At 40.0% G+C, this 25,686-nt stretch overlaps 1 protein-coding gene across 2 annotated transcripts in view; it reads left to right on the top strand.

Moving 5' to 3' along the window:
* Positions 1–355: 355 nt before the first annotated feature.
* PEPD (peptidase D) overlaps positions 356–25,686 on the top strand; it is a 243,908-nt gene continuing 218,577 nt past the window's right edge. For both annotated transcript variants that reach the window (XM_075073631.1, XM_075073630.1), the window contains exons 1-3: positions 356–456; positions 9,148–9,331; positions 11,659–11,786. In XM_075073631.1, coding sequence (XP_074929732.1) covers positions 413–456; positions 9,148–9,331; positions 11,659–11,786 — 356 coding nt within the window. In that variant the 5' untranslated portion in view covers positions 356–412. The remainder of the gene's footprint in view (positions 457–9,147; positions 9,332–11,658; positions 11,787–25,686) is intronic.

Raw genomic sequence — 25,686 nt, 5'->3', positions numbered from 1 at the left:
GCCTTGCTCTTAGGGTGAGGTTCAGTGCACGGCCACGGCTTGCAAAGGAGCCTGTCTCCCAGCCACAGCCTTTGCGGGTCCCCGCTCGCACGCACCAGGCACGCTGCCCTTTTCCAGCCCACGTTCCCAGGCGGCTGCGGCCCGGCGCTCGCGCTCCGCCAGTTCCTAGTCACGCGAGTGGGGCAGCGCGGCTGTAACGGTCCCACCGGAGTGGGTTCGCCAGCGGCGCGCCTAGAATTCGCCCCGCCCTGCGTCAAGCCAGAGCCGGGCTGTCTTCGAGCAAGGGGGGTGCGAGGGAGGGAGGAATTGCTGCAGCGCCCGCCCCCCGCACAGGTCTGTCAGCAGCGGAGGTCACCCCCTCCTCGCGAGCCCGGGAGCCACCGCCCCATCAGCTGACGAGGCAGCGGATCACATGACAGGCGAAGTCCAGCGAGGCAACATGGCTGCAACTGAGGGGTAAGCGGCGGTTCTCTGGCAGCTGGTGCCCAGCCCCTGGCCGCTGCCCGGGCGGGATCCCCTGAGCCAGCTCTGGCCCCGGCAGGGAGGGGAGGCGGGGCGTATCTGCCCCTCCCGGGAAGGCAAGGCCAGGTCCTCTCCTAGTCCCTTTGCAGACTGATCCACCTACCTGAGTTACAGCCGCGTGCTAGTCTGAGCCAGGTGTTTCAGGAGAGTCCCTGTGATATTGGCCATGGACAGACACGAAAAGTGCTTGTGGCGTAGCTTATAAGAGCAAGGGTTGGCTCCTGTGTCCCTAGTCAAAACTCCCCTCTCCCGTGTTGTATTGGGGGTGGACTTCTGCCCTGGTGGCTTCACTCCAGTGGTGCTGTGGGCAGCTACTGTATGTAGCATCACTTTTTCTGCGAGATTGAGAGTTGTTTACCTGTGTGTCATAGGCCCTTACTGCTGTCAGATAAAGGAGTTTCTCCTGTAACTCGATTGTTGAAGTCTTGTGCTTGTAGTAGCGTGGATCTGAATTCTACTGTTGCTGTCACAATGAAATTCTGGTTTTCCCTGGTATGTGGCATAGTAATAGCGTTGAATTTTCTAAGTGACCCCCAGGTTTATGCATCTATAGTTATACTTTGGAGCCTACCAAATTCACGGCCAGGAAAAATGAGTTACAGACTGGTGAAATCTGGTCTTTTGTGTGCTTTTACCCTATACTATATAGATTTCATGGGCAGGACCAGCATTTCTCAAATTGGGGGTCCTTTCTCAAAAGGAAGTTGCAGAGGGGTTGCAAGCTATAGGGAGGGTTGCAGTATTGCCACCCTTGCTGCTTTGCTGCTTTCAGAGCTGCGCAGCCAGAGAGCAGTCACTATTGGCTGGGTGCCCAGCTCTGAAGGCAGTGCCTTATCAGCAGCTGTGCAGAAGTAAGGATGGCAATTCTGGACCAGGGGTTGGCAACCTTTCAGAAGTGGTGTGCCGAGTCTTCATTTATTCACTTTAATTTAAGGTTTTGCATGCCGGTAATACATTTTGATGTTTTTAGGTTTCTCTCCATAAGTCTATGTATAATATAACTAAACTACTGTTGTAGGTAAAGTAAACAAGGTTTTCAAAATGTTTAAGGAGCTTCATTTAAAATTAAATTAAAATGCTGATCTTAAGCCACTGGCCTACTCAGCCTGTTCCGGGCCTGGGATTCTGTTCACCTAGGCCGGCAGTGGGCTGACCGGGGCCTGCAGATGGAACCCCAGGTTGGCAGTGAGCTGAGCGGGGCCAGTGGCTGGGACCCTAGCTGGCAAGGGGCCAGCAGCCAGAACCCCACACCGGCGGTGGGCTGAGCGGGCCTGGCACCCCGGACTAGCAGTGGGCAGAGCTGCTCACCCCACTGCCGTCTGGGGTTCCATCTGCTGGCTCCTGCCAATCAGGGTCCTGTCTGCTGGCCCCACTCAGCCTGCTGCCAGCCTGGGGTCCCACCCCTGCCCACATAGATTGGGTACCTACCTTCTCCCTGGTTCTGGCCCATTCTTTTCCTCTCTCTCTGTGCACTGAGTTGAGGGTGGGGGTGCACTGAGCACAAGGCTGGGGGTGAAGGAGTAGCCTGGGGTTGAGGTGCAGGTCCTGGCCAGGAGCTAGAATGAGGGAGGGGGCTCAGGTTGGGGCAGGAGGTTTGGGTGTGGAGCACTTATGTGGGCAGTTCCCATTTGGTGCATGGGGTGCAAGTGGGAATGTGGGGGAGAGGTGCAGAAGCTCCCATTTGATGCTCAGGGTGGGGGTGGGGATGTGGGAGGTGCAAAAGTCAGGGCATGGGATGTGGAGGGGCTGGGCATGTGTGGGGAGTGTTCCTTTTTTAAAGGCTCTCACGTGTTTCTGTTGAAATCAGTGGCAGACTCCCAACTTGCATGAAAGAGAGTAGGTTGCAGGCAGGAAGATTAAAAGGACATTAATTTAAAATTGATCATGTTTTTGACTACTATAATTACAAACAACATTTAGGATTACAGCAATTAAAAGATTAGCAGTGAGGAAAGTATTTTTTGATGGTTTTTGGTTTGTATTTGACAGCACATTGTGCATGGATGAAGTTGCTTTTATGGTTTCCACTGTATATACCGCACATAGTATATACCGCACAGAGGATTAACGTTAAAAATGTTGACTAGAATACAAGTTAATAGTGTCCCTTTAAATATAGCTTTTTAAAAAGGTGCTCTTTATTAGTGAAAGAAGCTTTCAACATAGTTGCAGCTTGCTGGCAAGGTTAATGAAGCCCCAGTCTACACTACCAGAGGCGGTATTACAGATTTTACAGATGGGTAAACTGAGGCACAGGTAAATGGTCTCAATGGGAGACAGTGGAAGAGCTAGAAATATATCAGTGAGTGTCCAGGCTCTGAATGTGTGTGAATCACTATACCATAGTTCCCTACAAAGTCCCTCCTCCCCCAACTAGATGTGACTGGTGGTAAGGAATAGTAATGAAGTATAACGTGTCTGAAATACATAAACTTTTCACATAAGGTTTGAATGCCTGAGATGAAAGAAAGTGACATTTTAAAAAACGATGTGGCTTACTGTTCCTAACTATGTTTTACTTTTAGTTTAATAAAAGTACAGAGTAAAGTAAACAGTTATTGTTCTAATCACCTTTTGATCACGTGTCTCTGTCATGAACTGGGTGGAATAGTAATCTCTTTTGCAGGGTTGTTAATTGAATTTTTGCAGCTCTCTCTAGAGCAGGGGTAGGCAACCTATGGCACGCATGCCGAAGGTGGCACACGAGCTGATTTTCGGTGGCACACGAGCTGATTTTCAGTGGCACTCACACTGCCTGGGTCCTGGCCACCGGTCCAGGGGGCTCTGCATTTTAATTTAATTTTAATTGAAGCTTCTTAAACATTTTAAAAACCTTATTTACTTTACATAGAATAATAGTTTAGTTACATATTATAGATTTATAGAAAGAGACCTTCTAAAAACTGTTAAATGTATTACTGGCACACTAAACCTTAAATTAGAGTGAATAAATGAAGACTTGGCACACCACTTCTGAAAGGTTGCCAACCTGTGCTCTAGAAAGATATTAGCACTGTGTATGTTTTCTAGTAGTATTGTCAGGCAGCAAATAGGGCCCCAGTTCTACACACACCCACATGTCCCATTGACTTTAATGAAATACTGATAAGTGTAAATGTGCAGGATTGGGGCCTAATTTTATTCATATAACTAACTTTCCTCATTCTGCATCTAATATTTGCTTAAAGTACAAGTGTAAGAGAAACACATAAACAGTAATTATAACATACCTGACATTGTGTAGTCACAATAACAGCTTTTAAAGAAAACATCTTTGGTTTCTGAGCTGCTGCTGTAGATATGCAAAGAGGACTAAGTCAGTAGTTTTGCAGCCTGTCATGCACCTTTTAGTTGGCAATGCAGCTGATAGTTGTTGGACTTTTATATTCTGCATTTGAAGAAAGGTTTGATTAGTGCTGCATTCTTAAATACTATACAAGTTGCATTTCCAGTGTCACAATGTGCAAAAGGCAACTGACTAAAGGATAATGCATGCTACATTCTTAGTAGTGTTGTAACAATTGAGTTTCTGTGCAGTTACTAGCCTGAGAGAGAAATGATTAAAATGAAGGATGGAAAGAAGTTAATAGGAGACGAGAATGCACAGAGGCTGATCCTGCTTCTGTTGGTAAAACTCTCATGGATTCTGCTCCCTTTATAGTCAGTCAGCTAGCTTTATATGAGTTAGCCATCCTTGTAGTAAGAAAAGCTCAGAAAAGGAAAAACAGGATTTGGGAGGGAAGAGTGAGTGAACAAAGATAGGAGAGAATGTAAGCTGTTCTTTGTTTTTGTTTTATTTTAAATAAAGCACTCAAACCCCTAACTTTGTACTGCATATAATTTTCAGTCTGGACATTTGATATCTTCCCTAGCAAGGTTGTATGAATTCATGCTGTGGGCTCTATAAAGTGTTCAGCAAAGAATCTGAGGAGCTAAATAAAGCTTTGCAAAAACGTTCAACCAAACCCTGCTGTGTCCTACAAACCTTGCTGTGGGAGTCCAGCACTTTCCGCTAATCTCACTCTGTTTAGAAACCACAAAGTAAAGTCCAACATGGTAATATTTTTTTTGAAACCACAGTTTTGTGCCAAATTATGCTGCTAGTTATATCCATGCATCACATTGACTTCAGTGGAGTGTATTCATGACATTTTTTAGATGCAACTGAGGGTAGAACTTTGCCTGTATGTCTGTAAAAATGCTCTCAGATTAATTCATTTTCATTCTTATTTTAATTCATGTTTCAAACAATATATTAAACTGCTAGTAAAAGATCCTTTGTAAAATGGCTCGAAATGAAATTAGCAAGTGTAGTTGTATGTAGACTGATAGTTTACTCCTGAGGGCATTCTGCACCAGAAAATTAAAAATTATGTGCCAGAAATTAAAAATTCTGTACACAATATTATAAAGTTATGAGAATTTTATTTGTCAAATAAATATAAAGGCTCCAGCACGGCATTGGAGAGCAGAGGCACCCCAAGGCCTTGCCGCTCCATGCCAGCGGCACTAGGTGTTGGCAGACAGGCTCAGCAAGGCAGGATCTAAGTGTGGGGGGGGATCCAGGTGCGGGTTGAGAGGGTTCTGTGTGGGGCAGTCAGGGTGTGGGTGGCTCCGTGGGGGATCTGAGTGTGAGGGGGATCTGGATGCAAACGGGCTTGTTGGAGGGTTCTGTGTCCAACAGTAATGGGACTCTGCAGGGGGATCCAGCTAAAGATGGTTGGGGCTCAGTGGGGGTTTGTGTCTGTGTGTGGGGAAGATTGAGCTCAGAAGGGGGGGTCTGTTGTGGGATCCAGAAGCTGGGGGAATGGGGCTCAGTGGGGTGGGGCTCGATGGAGTGCGGGGAGGGGGTGAGGCTTACCAGGAGGGGGTCTGGGTATGGGGGGGGGTCTGGATGAATGAGGGTTGGGCGGATGTGGCAACAGCTCCTGTACAGTGATCTCTCCCCCTGCAGCTGAGGAGCGATGGGTTTAGAAAGTGCAGGGGGTGGGGATGAGTTTGCAGAGCTTCCTACAGCCAGGGAAGAAATCTAGAGGTGGATTTGAAATGGCCCCAGATGCCATGGAGGGAAGAGGAAGTCCTGTCCTTCCCAACTAGGGTGATCAGATGTCCCGATTTTTATAGGGACAGTCCCGATCTTTGGGGCTTTTTCTTATATAGGCTCCTATTACCCCCACCCGTTGTCCCAATTTTTCACCCTTGCTGTCTCGTCACCCTATCCCCAGCCCAGCTGGGACTAGCAGCTGAGCCCTGCTCAGGGTAGGAGCCACCAGCCAGGTCTTCCCCATTCCCATCCCCTGCTCCACAGTGATTTACCTCTCTGCCAGCTAACCTGGGCACCCAAAACATATTGCTGGGGATGGTCATGTGACTGCTCTTGTGGCTTCCCTTTACATCCCCCCTCAGAAAGTCATTTTTCTATGGGGAAGCAAAGAGATATATGGGGGACATAAATTCTACCCATGTGCAGTGGCATAGAATCCCCCCAGGAGTAATAGTTATTGCTCCTCGAGTTTGTTCTAGTAGTCACAGGTTTTGTATGCAGTAAAAGAGTTTATAATAAATTTAATGGAGATTAAAATCTGATCATAGCAGCCTCATATCAGGAGTACCCAAGGTTGTGTAGATGAGGGAGATTGGTGTGTTTTCTTTTTTTTTTAAATCAGATGTAGCATATAACCTTGTAACTTGTCTCAGTTTACAGTGAAGATGACTTTTCTTCAGTTGAAAGTGTAGGCCGAGTTGTGCCAGAACATCTGCCTTTCTTCTTGTGCTGTGTATAGAGGCTATCCTCACATCACACAATAATCGCCAGGAGAATCTGAAAATGTAGTGTGGCATCCAGGGCTGGCTTTAGGAAGTGTGGGGCCCAATTCGAACAGTTTCGACAGGGCTCTGGTAGGGATGACTTAAAAAAAAAACCAACAAACACCTGTAAAAAAACATGTGGGCGGTGCTCTGAGTCTTCGGCGGCACTTCGGCGGCGGGTCCTTAACTTGCTCCAGGTCTTCTGAAGGACCCACCGCTGAAGTGCCGCTGAGGACCCGAAGTGCTGCCAGGTGAGTAAAAATTAAAAAGGCGCCTCTAGCCAGGGAAGGGTGCAGGACCCTCTTAGGCACGGGGCCCGATTTGGGGGAATTGATGGAATAGGCCTAAAGCTAGCCCTGGAGGCATCTGACTGTCCCCTTTGTGCTAATCACACCTTCTTATTCATATAGTGCTGGCAATAGGGAGAACGTGTGACTTAAGAGACCCTGCTTTGGCTTTATGTCTCCTGGTATCACTCCTGTAGCACCAGTCTACACTAGAAGCACTACCTCAGCACAGCTGCACCGATGCAGCTATGCCTCGGCAGCACGTCTGGTGAAGATGTTCTATGCCCTCGGGAAGAGAGCTTTTCCATTGTCATAATATATCCACCTCCTCAAGAAGCTGTAGCAATGTTGGCGGGAGAAGCTGTCCTACCCACATAATGCTGTCCACACTGGTGCTTGGATTGGTGTAACTTTATGTTGCTCAGGGGGTGGCTTATTCATACCCCTGAATGACATAAGTTGTGGATAAATAAGTGGTAGTGTAGACCTGGCCTTTATCTTGTGCTCAATGATCCTGTGTGGGCTCTATAGACAGGTTTTATAGCCCCTTTATAAAACAATGCAGTTCAATGCACGCAGCCACACTACACATGAGAAACCGGCCTTAGTTCTAATTAACTTTTACTGCATTATTTGAAGATTAAGAATATTTATTGCTAAGGTTGAATGAATTTGCTTTATCATTCCTATGGCTGGAGTTAGCCCCCAGTGAAAGCTTATTCTGTGCTTCTGCACAGTGTTTCTGTGCAAATGTGCTGCATAGCTAGTGACTCATAGGTCCCTGTAATTATCAAGTAGCATGTTGCTGGGGTTGTGGGAGAAGGTAATAAAAATTATCAGATTTGAGCTTTATGCATCATCAGCTAAATTCCTATATAATATAGTCTTAAAGCTGGATTAGTGTATATTTGTATTCTATCTTTCATCTTTTAAAATTTACACTGTCATATCAGTGTTATAAAAAATAAAACATAAAACATTTTATTACATTCTTTATGCTGTATCTGCAGTTAGAAATTGTGGGTTAGATTTCTGATTTTAAAGCTTGCTCTACACAGCTATAAATCAAAGGTTACCTTTCAGATGTGTAATTTTCCATGAAAGCCATATACTAATTAATACGTGAAGGTCCATTGCTTTAATACTCTCAGGTTAATGTGGGTTAATTTTTTTCATCTTAGCAACAGTGTAGCACAGTAACAATGTGGCTGAATTCAGCACTGTCATCTCTCTCAGAAATATTGTAAATGTAGAAAATGATCCTCCAGCTGCTGAGAAGAATACGTGCAATAAGGTGTCTGGAAAGAGACTGAACTATATTGAACTAATTGAAGTTTAATCCTGGTTTTTTATTAATACTGCAGTTTTGAAGTTCCAGATCACCTTTCCTCTGTTGTAAATATAAAATAGAGGAATACTGTTTTAGACTTTTTTTCTTTTAGCTGGTTATGAATCAGCAACATATGTTTATGGAATTTTAAAAACCTGAGTTATATAACTAGTGTCTGTCTCTTCTCCTTTCACTCAGCCATAGACAATAGCAGCTCCTTTAAGATTCAGGGCAAAATAATGAATGATCATATAAAAACAAACTCATTTATCTTCACATGGGCCAAAGATGTAGCTAAAATAACTTATCTAAACATGGATAAATCCATTTTATGTAAAGCTTCCCTTTGGCTAGGATATTTGTTGTTGTTTTTTGTTGTTGCTATTCTTTAAAGAAGTGTATCTCTATCCTAAGTTTTACTCAAATTGAACCATTGAAGAACGTTTCTAAAAGACTGTGCCAGACTTTGCTTTTGCACAGCAATTTGCTATATGGTCTCACCAGTTATGAAGAAACACACAGTAACGTGTAACAGTAGGTTACATTCTTGTTGTCCATCTATACGAAAACTATAGCTGGTCTTTGAAATCCCATGTATGCATACAAATAGTAAGGGAGTATAACAAATATTGTCATTCTGTGTGCCATTTCAACCGCCATCTTTTCTAGGCAATCCTTCGTTCAGGTTCTGTAGGTTTTCTCAGATGCTGTGTAATATTTGTTAAAGAAATTATCCCATTCTCAATGTAACCTTTCAGTTCTATTGTTCTCATTTTTCTCTCTCCCATGTTTGCTCTTATTTTAAATATTTCTGCAGACTAACGTTGTAATTTATTGCGTGTCTCCCCTCACCCCAAATAAAATCACTTCTGTTTTTTTTAAAGGAAGCTAACTTCTGTGTCACTTTACAGGCTATAACTGTAGCCAGCAATTTTTATTTTTAGCACATATTTATCATTTACTACTTGAATGACTTAAGTTTTAATATTTCATATTCCCTCTAAGCAATACCATGCACTGTAACTACAGGATTCTCTCTCTCTACAATCCTAAAACCTAGTCCAGTTGTGATGGACAAATGACTTTTTTCAGGTTTGACTTCCTTCTCTGTTAGACTTCAGATAAACCCTGTGTCTCTCAATGATGTTAACCAGTATATTATTTTGCAATACAGTTATCTTTTTTTAAAATCCTTTCTAGACCATCTTTTTGGTTGGGAAATGAGACGCTGAAAGTGCCAGCAGCACTCTTTGCTTTGAATAGAAAACGTTTGTGTGATCGATTAAGGGAGAATAAAGACGTCCAGAAGAATGCTATTGTTTTGATGCAGGGTGGTGAGGAAGCCCAAAGATACTGTACTGATACCGGCATTGTCTTTCGTCAGGTAAGGTTTAAGTTCATTATACAGAAACAAACTCTTGAATTACTTTTCTAAGCTTGCATCTCTCTCTCTCTCTCTTTTAGTTTTTTCCTCTTTTTATTTTAGACTGGGGGCCAGATATTTAAATGTATTGAGATGTTGCTGTCCTCAGCATTGCAATGCCTAACTGATTTAGGAGCCTAAATCTCATTTTCAAAAGGAATGCAGGCATCCAAGAGCCAAAATCTCATTGACAGTTGATGGGATTTAGACTAAGTGCCTAAATCACTTTTGAAAATGAGATTTCATTGAATTTCATAAATGTGGGGCTGGAAAGGACCTTGAGAGGCCCTCAAGTCCAGACCCTTGTTCTGAGGCAGGCTCAAGTGAACCTAGACCTCCCTTCCAAGTGTTTGTTCAATCTACTTAAAAATCTTCAGTGATGGGGATTCCACAATCACTGCAGGAAGACGATTCCAGTGCTTAATTGTAGTAGTAGTGTAGTACTTACTTATTTTATAACTCTGTTATCCTGTAGTTGTGTACACACTGATTTAGGCTGAGTGCAGAAATGCCTAAATAGCTTTAAAAATCAGGGCCTAGTGCATTCCACTCTGTTTAAAAGGCATTGCTTTCACTGTTACTGACTACTTCAAATCCTAGATTAACCATTGTAACAACAATACTTCTTTCGCTTGGGTTTGCTCTTCTTTTTAATTGCTTATTTACTATATATTTTCATGTTGCCTAGGTCAATGGGGCCTCAACCTGGATGAGACCTCTAGGCACTAGTGCATTATAAAAATTTGATAATAACAGTACATGTAGAAAGTGAGCCTTTATCCTAAGGGCATGTCTACACTTACCTCTGGAGCAATTGATCCAGCAGGGGTCGATTTAATCGCGTCTAGTGAAGACGCAATCAATTGACTGCTGAGCGCTCTCCTGTGGACTCCGGTACTCCACCGGAGTGAGAGGCACAGGTGGAGTCAACAGGGGGAGTGTCAGCCATCAACTTACCGCAGTAAGTAGATCTAAGTACATCGACTTCAGCTACATTATACACGTTGCTGAAGTTGCGTAACTTAGATCAATTCCCCCCACAGTGTAGACCAGGCCTCAGATTTGCTTAGTTTTTGTCTGGCTTGGATTATGGAAGCTGTAATCTTCTACCTGTCTGTGTAATACAGCATTTTGCTAAATATGAGTGGTCTAACACACGTTAAAAATCTTTCACTAATATATTAATTTTTTTCCCCTCTCCCTCAACAAATATAAATGTGGGATTTAAATGCCAGATCTGAACACACCCAAGCTGTGGAAGAGCATGGATATGTATTTTAACTTGCATGTTGGACCTAAACTTAATAAATTATAATTTGACTAATACATAAGTACCTGTGTATTTCTTTGTTGTCCCAAGCAGGGTTTTGTTACTTTCACATTGAACATATCATTGATTGTCATTAGATGATGAAGATAATTGAATGATTTTTAGCTAGAGTCAAGCTTAGTTGGGTTTTCTTGTTACAGCGGACAGTTTTCTGCTTTGCCAGTTATAAAATGAATTCTAGAGTACTGCGTCAGTTCTGTGAACTGAATTTTTACATTTTGAAGAAAGGAAGTGGAAAAATTAGATTTTATCTTCTGACAGCAGGCTGCTTAATTTATTCTGTCTGGTATCTAGGGGAGAATGACACACAATCTATGGAGGCTTATTCTCCAATCTCTCTCGCCTCTGCCTCACCAACCCACCCTTGTCAAATTTTGTTGTTCTATCTCTGCCTCAACTTTGAGTTTTGTCCATTCTTTCTGTTCCCAATGCAAAATATCCCTTAATTTCAGGTCTTGATAATCTCGTGCCATTTTTTTATTGCAGCTTCTTCCTCTCTGAAGGAACTCACTCTTCTCCTGTCTAATTTGTCCAAACTCTGCTGCAATTTAGGGCTGTGACTCGCAGCCACAATGTGCCCATAGGCTTTTCTCTTGTCTTACCCTCTTCTTTCTCTGACTGTCTGTTTCTTCTTGCTATCCTTTTATCTTGTTTGAGATTTTAAGCCTTAAGGAAGAATCTGTTTTATACAATATCATGCTATATAAGAAATAATTGTTAGTTCCTGGACCTTGCCAGAACCTCAAAGTAAGGTTTGTATCACCGTGAAATGAAATGAGATCTAAATTATCACAAAATTTATAAACATCGTGGTGCACAAAACAAAAATATTCTTATTCGAGCCCAGAGAAATAGGAGTTAATATTAGTTAACTGTTAGTATGCTGATGTATTGTATTAGTATTTTGGGGGTGGGGCGATTGAGGGATAAAGTAATGATATTTGATTTATTTATATAGGAATCTTATTTTCATTGGACTTTTGGAGTAACTGAACCAGACTGCTATGGAGCAATTGATGTTGATACTGGAAAATCCATTGTCTTTGTCCCCAAGCTCCCTGAAAGCTATGCAGTTTGGATGGGAAAGTAAGACATCTTTTTCAATGTAGCCACTTATTTTACAATTCTGATGTATCTGGCTGTTAACTGTGTGCATAATGTAATAAGTTGATATTTCATTTCTTAAAGTGGCTTTAATGATAGTGAAAGGTGCTGTATTAACCACAGTGGAGATTTGAAATCTTCTATTTAAACACAGAACAAGGAAAACTGTACAGCAAGCTTTCTTAGGCTGCTCTGCCAATTTATCTCAACCCTGACTTGGGAGGGCCACTTCTAATGGTAAGGAGAAAGTTCAGTCTTCGTTACCCCACTCAGTTCTTGGATTCCCTGCTAGAGACTGCTAGCAACTGACATTTTTGTTATGGGATAGTCTATGAAGCGTTCACTAGATTTGACAAGAACTGAACTAAGCTGAATGCAGCTCATTTTATGTACATTCTAATCATATATTTAGTCAAAAGATCACTTAGGATTTTATATTGATTGTACATCAGTTTAAACTCTTATTGTTCCAATCTCAGATAATCCTGGTTGAGCCACTGACATGCCATGTGACCTTTGGTAAATCACTTGACCTGCTTGCACTTCAATCAATTAATGTAAGAACAAAATAAAACCAAATGAAAATATCATGATACTGCCTGTATAAATAAAGTACTCAAGTAAGCGGATCCTGTGAAGCACTGAGCACTTTCTGCCTGGTACAGCATTGAAACTTGGACCCTCAAGTATTATTAGGGCAGATTAAATTTGTGTCTTATTAAAGGCCTCATCTTGAATTTATTGAACATCTGTATCTCCCATTAACTTAAGAAATTCAGGATTGTGTTTTAAATTGATAGTTGGTGATGTTGTAGTTTTCAAGTTGGTTTAAAATGATTCTTCCAAAACTCTGTTAGGGAACACGTTCTTTATTTTTAAGGGTTATGGTGCAGCCCTCCTCTTCCCTTCCCCCATACTCTGACATTTAAGAAAATTATAACAAAATATATCAATAGCAAGGCATTTTACGAAATTATAGAACTAACTCGGTAGTTTGTGTGTACATTCATGCTGCTTAATGTATGCATATATGCGCTTTTTGATGGGTAAATTCTGGTAACAATTCCCATCAGTTGTGAAGCAGGAGATTGATGAATGAATCTGCACCCTTGCAATGGTTTTTCTCCATTCTCCTGAAGCTGTCTCGCCATTGGGAACATAGGATTTGTCAGACCCGAGATCCATCTAATCCAGTATTCTGTCTCTGACGATGGCTGGTGCCAGATGCCTCAAAGAAAAGTGTAAGAACCCCTCACTGAACAGGTGTGGGTTAATCTACCCTTCAGATTAGGTCTTATCCCAATATCTAATAATATGAGCTTGTTTTAAGACCTGAAACATCAGGTTTGTTATCCCTTCCAAAACTGTTGTAATCAATTACGACAATTCTGGATATTTGTATAAATATCCAATTACTTTTTGAATCTTGCTGAGGCAGGAGACTTCTTTTTTAAGAGCCTCCTTTTCCTTCTTTTAAACCTAATTTTCAACTTACGCCCTCAAGACCTTCCATTAACTCTGCGTTATTGAATAAATCACATCCAGCCAGAAAGCTTGTGCTCTGGCATATTACTATTCAGTACTTTTTTGGTAAACCTTTTGCAAACTTTGCTAAAGTGACTTGGGTGTTATAAAACCTGTAGGCTTATGAACAGAGTGCTTGAAGTGTGTGGATGCTGAAATTGCTAATGTCCAGATTTGCAAACAAGCCCTTCTCATTGGATCAAATCCTAAACTGATGCTTCATCTGCTCACAAAATCATCTAGGCACTTTGATTCTTACTTAACAAGGATTTTTGCATATTAAAGAATCAAGAGCTCTTGTCTTTTGTTTACTTCTTAATCAGTTTTCCCTCTTCAGTCTTCTGAATCTTAGTTTCCCAAAATGTGATTGTTATGGTTCAGGGATGAGCTGTACTTGTGATCCCCCTCTCCCCCCACTATGGGCACTTCTTCCAAGTGACAGGCCTACACCTGCACTATTGAGTGCAACCCCCAATCCACCTGACTTTAGACTGCGTCACAAGGCTACAGCTTCATTTATCACTGTATCTACCTCAGCTGGCCCAGCTGGGTTTGGGTCACAAGCTCCCAAGGTAAACTTTAGCAGTGATTCAGGACAGCGTCTTCAAAAACAAATATGATTTATTGGTTTATAGAAACTTAAGCAGAGAGAAGCAGGGTTACAACAATTAAACTCTATATGTGTATTTCTTACCTAAACACAACCTTTCCTTGCCAATTTAGGTAGGTTCTCTTTAGTCCAGGCTCCCCCCAGTGTTGGGGTTAGGGAAGACAGGATGCCCCCTGCAACTCCTGCCACCTTGAGAATATGACTTCCCCAGTTGAGTGAGTGTCTCTCCTCAACTCACAGGCTGACTTTATCTGTTCCAAAGACCTGACTTGGGACCCTATGCCTGGACAAAACGGTTTATATATTTCTTCAGAGGGGATAGGCTATGGTCTCGCAATAGTAGATTCAAAGTATTGTCCATTTGGGCACCAATCAAATAAGGTTATCTGCAGTCATTCTTTTGGTTTCTGCAACCCAAAAGGTTTGATTTTTTAACCCTTAACTAGCAACCTAATCTATCAAACCCACAGATGTATAGAAATCTGTATATAGTATGCATGATGTTAATGCAGCTACTTCCCACATTTTTCACAATGCTTAGTTGCAAATAGGTGTTCATCTGTAGTAGATGGCTCATAGGTGTCTATAGTGCTGTATTTAAAAAACTTCCGTTTTCAATGCTTTGAGGTTCTGGTCTGGAGACTATCACCATACATCTGATCAGCTCAAACATTTAATGATATTCTCACAACATCCTTGTGAGGTAGGGAAATATTTAAACTCATTTTACTAAGGCACAGAAAGAGAATATGCTTAATTTTACTTGCGTGTTTGGTCCTGTGGTAGTCCATGTAGTTAGACGTGTCCATGACTTTAAGCCTATAAGTAAGTTTTTTGCAGGGTCAAAGTCAGAAAAGGAGGTCTCTAGTGGAGCTGAACCTCAGTCTTCTGTGTCCCAGACCAATGTCTTAAGCACCGAACAGTTAGAAGATTAAGTTTGTAGCTCTTTCTTGTAGGACATAAGCAATTCTCTTTCCAGTTCCTTTTGTTTCAGATCACTTTTATAGTAAACATTGCTCAATACCTTAGCCCTTGAGAAAGTGGTCCTTTTTCATATTCATTTACTTTTTCAGAATCTTAATTATATTTATCCTTTGTCTAGTAAGTTATAAAGTTTTTGGCCCTTACAACATTTCAGAATCTGAATGTTTCTAATTTTGTTGTGATCTCATATTGGATTATTTCTAACTGAAGCTATTACCTTTATTTTAATGCTATTTTTGAGGAATACGGTTGTAGCCAATCCCATGCACTGAACTGTTAGATATACCATATGGCAGGGCATGTCTGCTGTTTTCTGAGAGAGATTATGTGACTATTATTGTCTTAAAGCTACCTTGGAACTGAAATTGTTTATGATCACTTTAGAGTGGAATATTACTATTGGAAATGTTCTGGCAGAAAAGGTGCACCTGTCTGGCAAAGTGTAGATGCTACTTAACTTCCACGTGTACACCATAAACTCTGTTCCCAGTGTAGGCTATTGGCCTATTTGTAGATAAAGCTTTGCTACCTCCTCTTTGGTTCTTTTATGCTAGTTGAGATATACTGTTTGCTGCCCACACTGATCATGAATGTCTGATCTGAAAGAAAAGCCTTCTAAATTTATCCATGTTGTATTTCCCCATCAAGTGTTATTTCTTTGTAGTGTGCATATTATAGCCTTCTCAGTCTAATGTTGTGAAGCATTCATCATCAATTTGTTTAGTGAATGATAGGTTTCTTACATCAAAGATTTTGGTAAAACCGAGTTTTGTAATTCTCTCCTTGCAATGTATATTAGAATAATTTTATCATCACTGGAATCTTCTGTTTTCCAGGCTCCTCTCCCTATCTTTACTGAATCCCTTTGTTTGATTCCTGTTTTGTTTTGTCAGCCACTGTCATGTACCTTTACTACTTGTCAGAAAGATGGATGAATGACTCATTTGTGAGTCAGACATCCTGCTTCCTAAGCTAGTTGGCAGGAGGTACCGCACTGTGCTGAGGTTTAGTTCCTCCCCTGAAGATTCAATTTTAAGTCAAAATTAGTATTGAAAGAAAAACAGCAAATTAGTTTGCCTTCCATCCCATTTTTATTTACCTAACATGGTTAGCCCTGGAAGTTCTCTTGCACACAGATGCAAAAGGTACTATCAGCTCACTAAGGAAACTGTTATTTAACATCAGAGCAATGCAAATTGCTTTTATCCTTGTTGTACAGTATTCTGCAGTCTTAGATGTGTCTGTAGCATCTAGTCTCCCAGTTCATAATGCAAAGGGCTTTTAATTTATTTGTTGCATTGTTTTTTATTTTTATATAAGGTAGATGTGGGAAGTTTTCTCTATGCATTTCTGTCTTGATACAAACAGATAGCATTAGTGAGTCTTAAGAGTTCTCTGTATAAATGTTGAAGGGTTGTTATCAGTTGTTTGTAAGATCCTGCTTAACTGTTGATTTTCTGCAGTTCTATCTCATTTTTGAGGCAATTAAATTTCCTTTTTGCTGCACATCTAAGGAAACACACACAATTACATTTATGGAGAGCTGTTAAGTAAATTCTGCAGATTGGCCAGTGGGGAAGTTAACCTTTTTCTTGTGCATCTTTCAAAAATGGGTCTACTGAACTTTTTTACTTTATGATCTTATTTTGGCCTAAGACAGAGTGTCACAGAGAGAATTTGCTTACAGATGGACCTAGTGTTGGATTACAAATATGATCATGACTATTGCAATCTTGACCTCACTAGCTGCAGGTTTTTTTCATTGACTGTTTTGCTTATCTTTAAGCCAGTGAGCTTTCTGACTGCTAATACAATATCAATTAACAATTGAAATGATTATACAAAGCTCTAATGGAGACTTAACCCCATATGAGACGGAGTTAAAATACAGCAACTAGTATGTAATGAAGGCGGGAGGCGGGAACTAGTAGAGTTCAGTTTAATGAGCTTGAAAACTTGAGGAGACCGAACACAGTGCTGAAGTATCAATTGGATGGTGGAGGTAAAGTTATCCAAGTGAGAATAGTTTAGCTTAACATGAAAGGTAATTAGAGCTTCAAATATGTTAAAGGTTTGTTATAAAGAGGACCATGATCAATTTGTTCTGCATGTCTACTGAAGGCAGGACAAGAAGCGAAAGAGTTAATCTGCAGTGAGGGAGATTTGCGTTAGATATTAGGAAAAGCTTTCTAACTATAAGTGTAGTTAAGCTCTGCCTTCCAAAGGAGGTTGTGGAATCACTGTCACTGAAGGGTTTGTTTTGTTTAAAGTACAGGTTTGATAAACACCTGTCAGAGACTGTCTAGGTTTACGTGATCATGCATCAGCATAGGGGCTGGACTTGATGATTTCCCCAGGTCCCTTCCAGCCCTATATTTATGATTTTGTGGTTATATGAACTGAAGAAATACTTCAATTTTTGATGTGTTCAAATATCTCATGACTGCAAAAGTGGGCACGAAACATTTTTCATGAGGAATAATTCCAAGATGACAGCTACAGGATAATCTTGTTCTTTTGAGGGTGCCTATAAGATTTATGGGTCCACTGCAAATCTTAAAGTGATAGTACTTTTTATATGGCAATTAGGCTCTTAATAATATGGGAACTGAGCAGTTTCCCTAGTGTTTAGATGGGCTCTTCCTTGGCTGAATGATCTGTTCTGGGCATGAACCAAGGAGAGACATTTTATGTAATACTTTTGATTCAACCTCCTTCTTAGTGTTTGGATGGCAGAGAAATTCTTCTAGTATGTTTTAGAGAAATGTCTTGCTTTTGAGAAGTATCTGTTCCTCCTCTTATTTTCCTAGCAAGATATTTCATAAAGTCAAGAAAAATATATGGGTTACAAAAATGGAAATACATTATTTAAAAAACGCTAGTGTGTTTCCAAGATTATGTGATGCAAAGCCATTAGCATGTTTTGTTTTTATACTTGGAGAGGATTAAGTTAGTATGACTGCATATCTTGCAGAGACTTCAATTTTACTAATTAATGCTGCACCTGCCATTTTCCTTGCCTTAATTATAAATGACAGAACTAGTCACTGCACTGATTAAAGATATTTTGTAAAGTGAAACATACTGTACAACAGCTGCTTTGTGTGCAGCACATGCCAAAATAACTTAATTGCCTTGCCATATAAAGAACAGTTTTTAGTGAAAATAAAAATACTTTAACTCTTTCATGCTTTATTTTAATTGAAGAAATGTATATTAAATGGGAACTGAGCAAATATTTATACACAGTTTCATATGTTTTTAGAAACTGAAACATCATTGGGTTGCTTAGCGATGGAGGCATTAATCTAACTCTGCATTCCATTTTAAGTAACATCTTCATGGAGAAGCTATGCTTGACTGGTAGCTACCTTACAGCACAAATATTATTTGTGAATGAACACTTTTATGTATAAGTTTTATCTTCATAGCATGGTACAAATGTTAATCCAAGACCGTAATGAGCACATCACTTTCACCACTGCCTAATGGGTTAAAGCCAAAATCAGCCTATGGTTTTGGGTGCTGAACTTGAGACAGCTTGTGGCTGATTTTTTCAGAAATGCTAAGCACGTACGGCCATTTCTGAAAATGGCAGTTCAGGTGACCGCTGAATGCCAAACAGTGGGTAAGTGGAAGATTGGAGATTAGGATTCAGATCTCCAAGTCCTGTCAAGACTGTGCTGCCTCACTCTTACTGTGGGTTTGTGTGTGGGGATTGTAATTATAATATAGAGCTGTGGTATCGCTTTCTCAAATGATGTTTCTTTCTAAGGTGGAGATTGTTGACTGTGCTTCTCCCGTTAAATGACATACAGTATGGTAAATGAGCAACCTCCCTGGAAAATTGGTGGTGCACGTTTATCATCTTATGCCATGGTAGTACTCATTTCAATCACTGTTTAACTCCGTTATTTCCAGTGCAGTCTTAGGTTCTGGCTTCAGCAAGGCAAAGCTTACAGTAAGCAGGCACTGTGCAAACTAAGCTGCCTCCCCTAGCTCTTTCAACAGATAGGTGTTCAGTAGCTTTAAAGGTGACCATGCTCCTCTTCTTTGAATAGGTTTTTCAAACTGTTTTTCAGGTATGGTCATATCAATGCTTTATGCAGACTGTGGCCGCCTCTGTAATGTAGTACTCTCTGTGTGTATTTTGGTATTGCATTCCAAACTAAATTGCTGGCTCATCCCTGGGTCTCTTTCAGCATTAAGTTTCTAAGTTTCTCCCTAAAATGGATTGTGTTTGGGACTGTCCAGAAAAGCAATCACATTTGTCTGGAAAGATTTGTTCTGTGTAAATCCTCATGCTGCTTATTCCTCATTATTCTATTCTTCTCCCTAAGTGTAGTAGTGTCTACATCTGCCTTCCATACCTTTATTCCAGTAGTTCACTTGACTTAGATTATGATAATTGTCAGGTTTGCTCTTGCCACATTTGATGATAATTGCATTTCTCTCATCTGCAAGTACCTTCCTAATTCTCTGACTTCTCAAAAATTGTCAGTGGTACAGGAACTTCATTGGCTGTCTTTCTTAATATGCCAGCTGTGTACAGGTCTGCCAGTCCACATTACAGGCTCACATTTTCCAAGTATCTCTTTATCAGTTTTTGTAATCAATAGTTATTTGTACAGGGCTTTCCTTCCCTACTAATTGTTTAAACAGCTTTGTTATATATTTCCAATTGAAAAAGGTTGGTAACTACAACTTTTATCATTATTTTTCCATCACTAACTTTGGTGAGACTGCTTGCATGAGCAAGACTTGCCAGATATACACTGAATTTACAAGTTCTAAGAGCATGTGGAAATACCTGAATATGCAATTTTAGTAAATGTTAAAGCTCTCTTCTTCAGATTCAGATGTGGAGGAGAATGAATTTAACCCCAAAGTAACTAAATCTACTTAATGGGGTTTGCACTGGAGGTTTTTTTTTAATATCGTGCTGTGATTTAATCCTCCACAACAAAAAGCTGAATTTCTTGCATGGGTTTGTATTATACAGGCCTCTGGTGCCAAGAGAATGTTCGTAAACCCACCAAGCATTTATTTTATATGTTAACTTCATAAATACTACAAGAAATATATAGTACAGTGCAGTAAGCTGCTAATCACATCTCAGCAGTATCACCAAGTCCTAGTTTTCTTTTGAGCAGGCATGCCATCTGTTTTTGTTCAAAGATTCAAAAGCTGTTATCTGGAAGGTCAGTTGCGGTCAAACAAATGCCCAGAGGGGATTTTACATGAGTGCTCCAGAAAGATTCTGCACCACCTCCAGAGACCAAGAGACCAAAAAAGCCTTTTGGATAGAAGCCTGGGTTTTAAACTAACTCGGGGCTTTCTTCCTGATCCAGCAAACAGACAGCACCCTTGGTCCATGGAGTTGGCCTATTGAGGCCTCATAAGACTGTGCGCTTGTTGTAACTGGAAACTTTGATGAATTTGTAATCCACAAAGAAACCCCTAGAGTGGGGTGATATCTGGTAAGCTTATTAGTATGCATGTAGGCTATTTTATTGTTAGTTTTTTTTAATGTGGTTTCTTAATAATGATTTTTACATTAAGAATAAAGTAGGCTTGAGTAGAAAGTCTGTATAGTAACTTACCTTCAGCAATCACTCTACTATCAGTCTCTGAAGAGAAAGCAAGCAGGCCTATTTCTGCAGATTGTTTTTGCTGGGAAATATACAGTGAAGGCAGGGAACTGTGCATCCTGGACATACCCTGGTAAGAATCAAATGTCTTGTGTGTCCACCCAAAGGAGGTAACAGCTGGAGAGCTGGAGCCTTTTCTAGGCCGCTGAAGGGAAGTGCAGGTACAGTTGCCCCAAGCTGTGACAGCCGTAACTTTTACAAAGTGAACACTGCAAGGTGAGAGAAGACATTGCAATGTGAATGAACAGGAAAAAATCTGCCTGATAGGTTGGTTGTGGGGGTGAAGAACAAACAGAGGCAAACCGAGAATGGAAAAGCAGATGAGATCCAATGTGTGTAATAGTGCAATAGAATTCTTTTAGGACGCTACATTCCATGGTGTCCCCACGTTTGCTCTTGTAATTTTAGAGTTTTGAACTTCTGTTCTGAACTCCCCTTTCCCCGACCCCGTTGCTTATACATCAGAAATTCTCAAACCTCATCTGTTTGTCAGAGAGAGCGCGTGGGCCAGTAGATAACGCTTTGGGTTGGTCTAAATTCTGTTCTTATTCTCTGCTCAATGACTCACTGTGTGGCCTTGGGCAAGTTATTTTAACTTCTTTGTGCCTTTGTTTTCTTATTGTATGATGGGGAAATGAGACCCACTCCTTTTAGAGCTCTTTGAAAACCTCTGAAAATCACTACAAAAGTACAGAATGCTATTTCTTTGTATACTAGCACAACTGAAGATAACAGATGTGTGTTCTGACAATACTTGAAACTGCTGCAATGCACTCTGGAGAGGACATGCCAAAACAGTGGGTTTGGTTTTGTGGTGGAATTTTTTTCTAAATTAAAATCCAGAAAATATCTTCAATATATAGCTATTTTTAAAAATCCATCAAATACAGAGCTCAAACAAGTCAACAGTCTCTTAATACCATGCTCGTAGCACTGTTGAGATGGCACTTTTTCTCAAAATTGTGCCTGTTTGCCAATCTTGTTCAACTATTATTATAATTTTTAATGTTCTGTCTTCTACAGTTCTCTAATGTGCATTAACTGAACATTGTTAACTACATGCAGTCCTGAGATCCTGGCTTTCATAAATATCCTGGAACTGAGAAATTAAAAGAGAGATTTTCAGTGTAGTACTTGTATAGTTGCACGATTGCCAACTCAGTACAGTAAAATCCTTTATTCTCAAAGTGGCACAGTTTGGGCAACAACAGTGCAAGCTTCTGAAGGCTACCCTGCCAATGTACTTCTACATGTAGTGGAGGCACCAACTCTAGCAGTAAGAGGGTAGTTCAGGCTTCATATATATTTAGTCCAAGAGTGCCATTTATGATGATGATGATGATGATGATACTCTTGTGATGTGAAGAGTCTAGTAGGAACAGTATTGAGACTGCCAATTTGTCTTGCACCAGCTGAACAATCACATTATAGTGTTTGGTCACTGTCAGGGCCAGACAGAATTGTAGTCTGAGGTGTGAAATAGTCCTTAATGCATTATTTCTAATTCGCTGAGCACTACAGGCTAACAAAGCCCAGAAATTGTTTATAGAATTGTATTTAGGGAGTCCTACGTCTTGTATCATCTCCTCTTGCATATGAGTGGGCTCAACCACTCCAGTAATCAAGAAGACTTGGCTAAAATTGCAGATTCGATTACTTTGCCTTTTTCAATCAAACCTATCAGGTTGAACATTTGACCTTCAGTTCAATTCCTTTTTGAATTCTGCTTGGTTAATGGCTTCTCAAAAATCCATCTTACTTTTGAAATCCATCAAAAGCAACAGAGTGAAGCTGCATACTTGTATGCAAGAGACTTTTTTTTTTCTCCTGGCACTGAAACCTGACGAATTGGGAAATGGATACCAACTCATGGTACTGTCAAGCCCATTTGGGCTATTTTATATTCCATATCTAGTCTCCTCCCCCCCCACGCCTTTTCTGTAAAGGTAAAATTCCTTTTTTGATGCGTAGGTGAGTGTGGTGTTTTTGACAGAGCCAGGAACATCTGTTGGTGTCTTGTAAAGCCTCCTGTGTTCCTTCTAGCAGTTCTTGACAACCTCTTGTTTTGTTAACACTTCGCCATCTGTTAACCTGATGCTATTGTAATGAGGGGTGAGTTTCTTGACAGCATTAAAATGTCCCTCTTGCATCTCATCTCTTACTCCATTTCTGTATGGTTGTTGATGTTTTCTTTTCTATTTGTCTAATTATTGGCAAGGTTATTATTCTTTGTATACAATCTCACTATAATTTCTTAGTTTTAAGATCGTTCTGTATTAGAGATGAGAGATCACTTTTTGTTTTTGCCCTTTGGGGCCTAATTTTAGGAGCTATTCTTGTCCACTTTGCATCCTGAACTCATTTATGTGCGTGTTTGCATGCATGTGCGTAAATTTTGAAAGGTGGGAAGAGGGATTATTGCGTGACCTGTTTTGTTTAGTGATTTTCTAGTTACTGGACGAATTTGTGCTGTGTAAAGATATGTTAAGTAGACTCACATATTCATATACTCTTTTTACTAGAATCTAGTGGGTTAAATCTGTTGCTCTGAACTTGAAAGTTAATTTGGAGTGGAGAAAGTCATACTATTGCATATAAATATTTTTTTTCCTTAAAGAAGAAATACTCCTTGACTGTACAGCTTGCTGGCTTTAGCTCTACTCTCTCAAAGCTTTCAGAATTCCCTTATTCTCATTAAAGGGATAAGAGCTTCAATAACTTCTCACGTAATCGATAACATAACAGGTGCAGGATCTTTTAAGGAACTGTTCTTGGATTTCTTTACGCTGAGAAGCATCTTGCATAGCCCTGTTCCTTTAGACTTTGTTTTACTGTGTAGCCTCTTTCATATTGATCTACTTTTGTTTTTTTTTCTCCAGCTTTGTTAAATCTTTTTTATAATTACCACTTGTATGTTGTTAAAAAGAGATGTTATTACAAGAGGCTTGGAGCCTAAGGCTAACACAGTAAGTAAATGGACAAAGCGTATGGGTCTACATTTTAATTGTATTAAACACTCTTTAGTATGGCATGTCTTGCCTCCTTTCAGAACTTATTGTCTTTCTCCCTGACATATACTAATAGAATCTCAAAATGGTTGCTGACTTTCATGTAGAAGGTATTACTGATCCTTTTTAATGTAAATTGAATGAATCACAATAGTATTTTTAACTGAAGGCAGACTTCAGCTTTTGGAAATTGCAGCTGAGTCTTTTTTGGCCCTATTATATATTCATTAATAGCATGTAGGTGGCCAGATAGCCTGGAATACTTCATTCTTGTCTACACTGTGTGATATTCATTTAGTGTCTTCCTTTCACAGGAGACCCATTAACTAATATTTGAGCTTGCTTTAATACATAGTGTTTATAATTCTTACTTTCTTTTGGGATGAGCAGTGAGGCAAGACCTTTCTGCATAATTGCAATGTACAAACAAGCCACGGTGTAAAATACGCCACAGAGTTCTGTGTAACCATCAAACAATGTCATGATTGGTTATAGTACGTTAGTCATACATAACTTAGATGTAAATTTACTTTCTCATATCAAGTCTCTTTGACCTGTAAATTATTCTTTCCAAAAATGTTGGATTGATTCTTCCTATGCTGGAAAAATAAATATAAAAATTAAATTTTTTGTTAGGTTTCTGATGTTTCTCATCCATTTGCATAGTTAAATAAGCTGAATAAAAGAGAACATAACTAGGAGGAGGTGTTGAATGCAGCTGAATGGGTTTGGGGGTTAGCTTAAGGCAAAAGATAGCAAACCATGATGGTGAAAGTGAACTGTCAGCGTTACCATTCCATAGAAATCCTATTGCAAGTCTCATTATGTGAAATGAAAAATGTATGTGAAAATAACATAGGACAAACTGACAAAAGCAAGGAAGTCCACACTGAGTCTGTTGCACCACTTTGTAACTGAATGGCATTTTACTTAGACATTGCAGAATCAGTGGGCTTCAACAGACTAATACAATATTGTGTAGTGATGCAAACCGTAGATGGCTGTTACATTTTTAATAAGAGTGCAGAAGGTTAACATTATGTTTAACCCCTATTAAGGAAAATATATTCTATCTCTTAATATGCAATAACAAAATAAAATAAATGCTCTGTGCACAGTTAGCTTTTCAGTATTCATTCATCTCCTTGTTCTGTGTGTGAACGGTGTCTCTAGGTTCAAAGGTGGCCTTGGTTCTTATGCCATACTCTGTTGGCTGTATTTGCTGGAGCATTTCCTACAGGTGTCAGTGGAGTTGTGCATGTTACAGGCAACAACGTCCACAGAGCCACCATTGGAATAAATATTCCAATTATATGGGGAAAACTTGTGGATAAACACATTAACTCTTTTCATTTGGCAGATACAACTCAGATAATGTTTTCACCCCTCAGCCGTGAAGCCGAGTTATTATAGTTGCCATTCTGTCCAGGATATGCTGTTGTACCCAGTTTCCTCAGTGGTTGTTGTTTGTGGAACGAGGAAAAATAATGGCCATGAGTCTGTATTGAAGATGCTTGTACAGATGTATCCTGATTTGAGTTACAAAAGAGAGTCACAATATTACTAAAATAATATTTAGACAATAACAAGTGCTAAATGCATTGCTAAATGGTATCCATGTTGTTATTCTTAATGTATTAAGGATGTTAGTTTTAACATATTAAGAGAGGAAAATGTGAGTAATTACAAACTGTCTCCTCTGTCCGTAATATCAGATTTAAGATTTCTTTAATTCAGCCTGCTGCCGAGCTACTTTTATAGCTGACTTTTATTGTAGGGTGCCTGGGCATACTTAGCTGACAAGGTAACATTTAAATGACTTTTCAGTAATTAGCATTAAAAAACCTTGAAAAATTAACTAGTATTCCAACTTTTTTTTTTTTATCTCTGCCCTTTTTAAAAAATAAATTTAAAATGTCACAAAGGGAAGTTATGACTTTCTAGTTTTTTAAATTAAGCCTCTGTTTAGGCAGAAAGCATTTGAAATTGACTCCAGACTATGTTACTTCAACTTTCGGTAACTGAAAAGTATCTTAATAGATATAAACAATTTTGTTCAACCAGAAAAGTAATTGTTTTTCATAATAGTCCTATTATTGTTTGAT

Source organism: Chelonoidis abingdonii, chromosome 19 (genome assembly GCF_003597395.2).
Source record: "Chelonoidis abingdonii isolate Lonesome George chromosome 19, CheloAbing_2.0, whole genome shotgun sequence".
Lineage (NCBI taxonomy): Eukaryota > Metazoa > Chordata > Testudines > Testudinidae > Chelonoidis > Chelonoidis abingdonii.
The sequence above is the reverse complement of the archived record's forward strand: the minus strand, read 5'-3'. Positions and strand labels throughout refer to the sequence as shown.